General features: G+C 39.2%; 1 protein-coding gene across 1 annotated transcript; it reads right to left on the bottom strand.

The window, feature by feature from the left end:
• Positions 1–1,845: 1,845 nt before the first annotated feature.
• HSPB3 (heat shock protein family B (small) member 3) lies at positions 1,846–2,443 on the bottom strand. Its single transcript, XM_071581266.1, is given in 2 exon segments — positions 1,846–2,379; positions 2,381–2,443. Coding segments are annotated over 2 exon segments (597 nt in total).
• Positions 2,444–5,879: the final 3,436 nt, after the last annotated feature.

Genomic DNA, 5,879 nt, shown 5'->3' with positions numbered 1-5,879 from the left:
ATATAAACTGTGTCCTCTGTGTAATAAAATGTCTTCACTGTAAACCTCATAGGCTTGTTGGGTGAAGTCCTTTCTCTCCACAGAAGACTGTTTACATTATGTAAAGTTTAAATCGAGGCCTGTGTCAAAAATTCATTCAATCCTTGTTAAACCTTCTACCAGGCTTCTGTCTAATGAAGCTTCTTGACCGAGAAATCTAAATCTGATTTGTTAGCATAATCTTAAACTAAGACACAAACCAAACACAGGCAATATGAGAGAAGAGTGTGGAGTTAAGAGAAAATGTACGGTTATGTATTTTATATTTGGTTTAGTTTGTTGAAAACATTACTTCTGGTCAAATAAAAACATAAATAATTGCACATGATGAAATTTGCAGATCAGACTTCATTCTATATTTCTTGTACAAATTTCTTAGGCGTTTTAGCACAAATAATAAATAAAATACAAGAATTGTATACCCACTTGCCCCAAATTAATTGCTTCAGATACCTTAAAGTCTAAACAACCATGGCATAATTAACTTTATTAAAGGGACATGTGCAGAGAGTGCAGAGAGTACAAGCTTCAAATTTTCATTTTAAACTAAAAGAACTATCTGGCTTCAGCTAGCAAGAGCCTGGGTTTTGTTCATCAGATTTGTCTTGTATTCTTAAAATTGAATTTTGTAGTCAGTTTCATTTGAATATGTTTTTGACTTGTCCAAACAGCAGAGGGCTATGATAAAGAGTCTGTATTTAACTTGGCACTTTCCATTCCACATTCCTTTACTATTCATAGCACGGCAGTCATACTTGCCTCCAGTACACATAAAAGGGGGCAGTTCGACTTGCAGCTGCAGTTCCAAATGTGTGAGTATTTACAAACTCACAGCATTATTCCCTTTTCATACTGAGAAGACCAGATACCAGATATAGCAGATGGATATTTTTTCATCTCTGCCACTCTCATGAAATGTGAGACACTGGAACAGAAACTAAACCTGTGTCAGCAGCAAAAGGAACACTTGCACTTAAAATTAGATTCATGTAGAACTCATGTGCTTGCAGGGAGACTAGGACTATACATAGGCAGAAAATTTTGCTTTTGAAGACAGATTTGTGGGATCGTAACCTAAACTGTCAAGCAACATGAAGAATAAAATACTCATCTAATTGAACAAGAAGACTACCTAAAATGAGTAAGAATAAAGGCATTTATGCAAGAGTAATGTCTTTTTATTTCCAAAGTTTCACAAAGAAGGATTTGATCCTTTTGAGCATTTGTAAGCAAAAGATTTTTCTTCAGTTTATAACATAGTGCAATAAGTTAAACAAAAACAATTTTCTAAAATGTCTTTAAACGTTTTCTTTCAAATTAATTTGTCTTTTAAATTTTTAATTTAATTTGTCAAAAATTAGAAAGCAAATTATTTGGTAAATAAATTATATTTCCATAACTTTTTTTATTGCCCAAAACTCAAAACTAACTTGTAACTTTTCTATTGCTTCTTTAATTTTTATGACTATGGATGACAAATGCTTGTTTCTTTAGAAATATAATTCCTCCTACTTTACTCAAAAATATACTTATTTTAAATATGTTATAAAATAGATTGTTTTTTACTCCTGCTGAGACTAGCCTAAGTTTGCTACTGTTCAAGCAGCCTGGCTTTCCAGCACATACGTAGCTGCAGGCAAACAGTCTAACATTCACATCAAACAATAAACTTAGCATGCTGAAAAACATATACAAAGGTTTTCCTTTTTACTGTAATATAAATACAGCAACATGCTTATTATACGCTATAGCATTGCATGTTACATTAAGAATGATTTTATCTCACCAAAAACTACAGAGAAGGTTCTAATTCTTTCCCATCGAGTTCTTCATTTCAACAACTAAAATGCCATCATGGCAGAAAAACGCAGACAAGTCTTTGTTCTCTACCCCATCAGGTAATTTGTATTGTCTGGTAAAGCTTCTGGATATGAAACCATGTTCATCCATCCTGGGTCCGTGCTGAGCTTTAATCAGGAGCCAGCCTTCGAAAGTCTGAATAATTATATCTTCGGGACGGAACTGCACAACATCCAGCAAGATCTGAAAGTGTGTGTTCTTCTCGTCCTGGCTGCTCTCCCCTGCCCCAGCCACACTTTCTGCAGAGTGCCGGTGGTTGCTCAGTGCTGCTGTAGCAGGGCCCGGCAAAGCATATAAATGGTGGTTCAGTTTGTATGCTTCCAGGTCTTGGTCAGCAAAGTGCTCTTGGTAGCGTACAGGAGTTTCCACCCAGTGTCTTATAACAGCTTCTGACATGGCTGAGGCAGAAAGATCAGCTGCTACTGCTGCTGTCTCAGGAAGGTGCAGAGTCAGAGTGAACTGTTCCCAGCCGTATGTCTTTACCCGCAGACTAGTCTATCAGTTGATGTCGCCTTTCACTTTTAGAACAGGCAGAGCTTAACATTTAATACAGCGTCCTGTGCTTCACTGCTGGGAGACTTGTTTCATCTTTTATCTGCTAACAATAGAGTGCTATTTATAGTGCTGGGATCTTGAGTGGCTTCAACACATGCACAGCTTTCATGTAAGAATAGTAAGAGAAAAAATTTAATGCACCTCGGATAATTGCAATATTGTGCTGTTTATCATTATAAATAATAAGCTCATAAATTATGATCACATAAATAATGTAAAATACTTTTTTGCTTTAAATGGAAGTTTAATAACTCTGTTTTTCAAAGGGATACATGGCAATAAATGCAAACACTGTATTTCTTCTAAATGAAATGCAGTTACTGGGCAAAGACATTTCATTATCTTAACAGCAGGAATGGATAAGATTTCAGTTTAGGTAAACTGTAAAACTATCAGGTGCATTGGATGTTGTTGCAGAAGTTGTGCATAGGTGAAATTTGGGCATGGATAACCATGTTATTGGTGGTAGGAGGGAACTGTAACCATCCCTGCCCAAAAAGTGACAGCCTGAATTGCCAAGTCTGCATTCTCAGGGACCTACAAATAAAGCAAAGCCTTCTCTAGCACATCAGGAAATCAGACAAGAGTGCAGGGAGAATTACAGTGACAGCTTACATTTAACAGCTTCCCGAGGAGGGTAGAATTACTTTTCACCAGCAGAACAATAAAGACAATTTAAAATCCTTAGTGCTATCATGTAGTCCCAGTAATCTTAATTTTCTGATACTTCACATTTTGAACCCATGATCCCATCTACTGCATGTGTCTACAGAGAAGGACTAATGACCTGTAAGGCTCTCTGTGGTCTAATTACGGAACCACAAAATGGGAATCAGCTGGAGTTCATCTAGATCAATGACCTGCTAAATCAGATTCACCTAGAACTAGTTGTACAGGACCACATCCAGGTGGGTTTTAAGTATCTCCAGAGAAGGAGCCTTCACAACCCCTTGCTTGTAATCTTTTTTGCTATTCTATGATTGCAGAGCAAATAATGGCTACAAGGGTTAATAGTTTTTACTAAGAATTGAGAGAAAAGTGCAGTGAAAACAGAAAAGCATTTCTAAATTTTATCACATTTACTAGAAAGTCCCTCTGACTGGTCTTGGGCTTGTAAAGCAGAATGTGTGGTAGCAACTGAGGGTGAAAATTGTTTATTTCATTTATTAGTTCAGTAATACTTGCCTTAATGCTAGAAGTAATCAAACAAGATATTTTTATTCCTTCTTGTTTGGCTATTGTTATTTAGAGTTCTATTTCTTGTAGTTACATGTTCCATTACCATGAAAATGGCAAGTCAGTTCAAATAGGATCTTTGGCTCCTAATGGAGTAACGGAGAAAGAGGCAATTAAATTTTGATACTATCAGAAATTAACTTCTTTATTGAGTTGATAGTAGAGCAGGATTACCAAACATATCTATAATTAAAGCTCTTTGTTTTTATTTTCAACCCTTGAAGACCGCATTGTAAGGTAAGGAAATTTTCAAAAGTTAAAGATTACTTACATTAATGGCCAATCATTAAATTGAATATTGTGAGAAAGGAGCGTTGTGATACTTTATTTAACTATTGGCTTTTCTGTTAAACTATCCTCCAGAAGTAATTTAAAATGTAATTCTGAATGTATGACTGACTAAAATAAAAATAAAAACAACCTGGAGCATTGCCCATTGTCTGTTCAGCAGCTGGTTTTTGTTTTGCTAGCAAATTATTCACTTGATGAGGAAAACTTTAACCCTGAAGTGAAGGAGTAAGCCTGGCTGGTTGTGATATTATGCTTATACAGATTGCTGAAAGCCATTGCTGTCCCTACTGAATTCTGTGATGATAGTCTGATGTATTTTACTTCAGTTTTGCACTTCATTAATAAACGCGCTGTGGAGGAATATAGTTGCTTTTTATTTATTCTTAATTTTAATTGTTCACATCATCTCTGGAAAAAAGTGAACTTGCCTATATTTACACTTTGACTTAAAACAGAAATCATCATCTCAGTGCAAGTCATTGTGGGCCAGCTGTATCCATTCCCAGAAACAGCTGCCTTAGACTTTCCAAATATCTATGTTAAACGTAATTGGAACTGTGTTTTTAATTAGCATGAAAGAAGCTTTGGATACCTTTTAAAATCATTTCATATGCAAAATGCTGCAGAACAAGGACAAGGAATTAGAAAAATTCTGAAAATGAAACCTTCCCATCCTGTTCACTTTGTCTCTTTCAGTCCCTTCTCTCAGTGCCCCACCGGTGGGGTCAGGAATTAGCACCATGCTTCTTATCTCCTTGTCACTAGCGTGGGGAATATGTCAAGAAGGGAAAAAAACCCCTAACCCTTGAAATGCAAGAATCAATTTAAATTTTTGGGCTTTCAAATTTAAACATGGGTGCAGTGCTGCAACACCGAGACACTTCCAAAGCTTATGCTGCCGTACTCTTCCAGTATCCATAGCAGGATTCAGTCCAGTAATGCATTTTAACAACAATTGATTACTATTGTAATCTTAATCCTTCAGCGCTGATCCGTCAGGAACAGGATCAATGTTCTAAGTCGCCAGGTGGGTGTCTCAGGTTTTGTTTACCCGTTTAACTTTGCACGAGAAGAGCCCTCTCCGAGCTGCCCAGAGGGTAGGAATCCACCGGCTGGCTTGGAAACTGAGTAGCCGGGCAGCTCGTCACGGGGACCTGGCGTTCGGCAGCACGCCCTCTCTCGTTCCCGCTGACCGCCTCGTCCTCCGCGGGTTTCCACGGGACCGGGACGGCGGGATGCGGCCCGTGGGCTCCGCGGGGCACAGCGACATCACCCGGAGACGATGGGGAGCAGCTGCACGGGGGGACCCTCCCGCACGGGCACCGCCACCTGCCTGCGGAACGCTGCCCTGGGAACGCATTCCTGCAGGAGGAATCGCGGGACTTAACTTACTGTGGGCTGTTTTCACGCTAGTATAAGTGTCTCTCTCAGTATTTTGGGAGTGGTGGAATAAAAACTTGATTCGTGTTTTCTAAGCTGCATCAAAAGCAGTGTAGCCTGCGGGTCGGGGAAAGTGACTCTCCCCCTCTGCTCTGGTGAGACCCCACCTGGAGTGCTGCATTCAGCCCAGGTGCCCAGCACAAGAACGGCATAGAACCGGCCCAAAGAAGGGACACAAAGATGATCGCAGGGCTGGAGAATCTGTCCTATGACGACAGGTTGAGAGAGTTGGGGTTTTCACCCTGGAAAAGAGAAGGCTTGAGGGACACACCTACCAGTACATAAAGGGGAGTTACAAGAGAGCTGGTGAGGGATTTTTGTCAAGGGCATGAAGTGATAGGACCAGGGGAAATGGCTTTAAACTGAAAGAGAGTAAGTTTTGGTTAGGTATTGGGAAGAAATTCTTTACTGTGCAGGTGGTGAAGTACTGGAACTGCTTATGTTGCCTGTGAATGCCT

This window comes from Pithys albifrons, chromosome Z, assembly GCF_047495875.1.
Source record: "Pithys albifrons albifrons isolate INPA30051 chromosome Z, PitAlb_v1, whole genome shotgun sequence".
Lineage (NCBI taxonomy): Eukaryota > Metazoa > Chordata > Aves > Passeriformes > Thamnophilidae > Pithys > Pithys albifrons.
The sequence above is the reverse complement of the archived record's forward strand: the minus strand, read 5'-3'. Positions and strand labels throughout refer to the sequence as shown.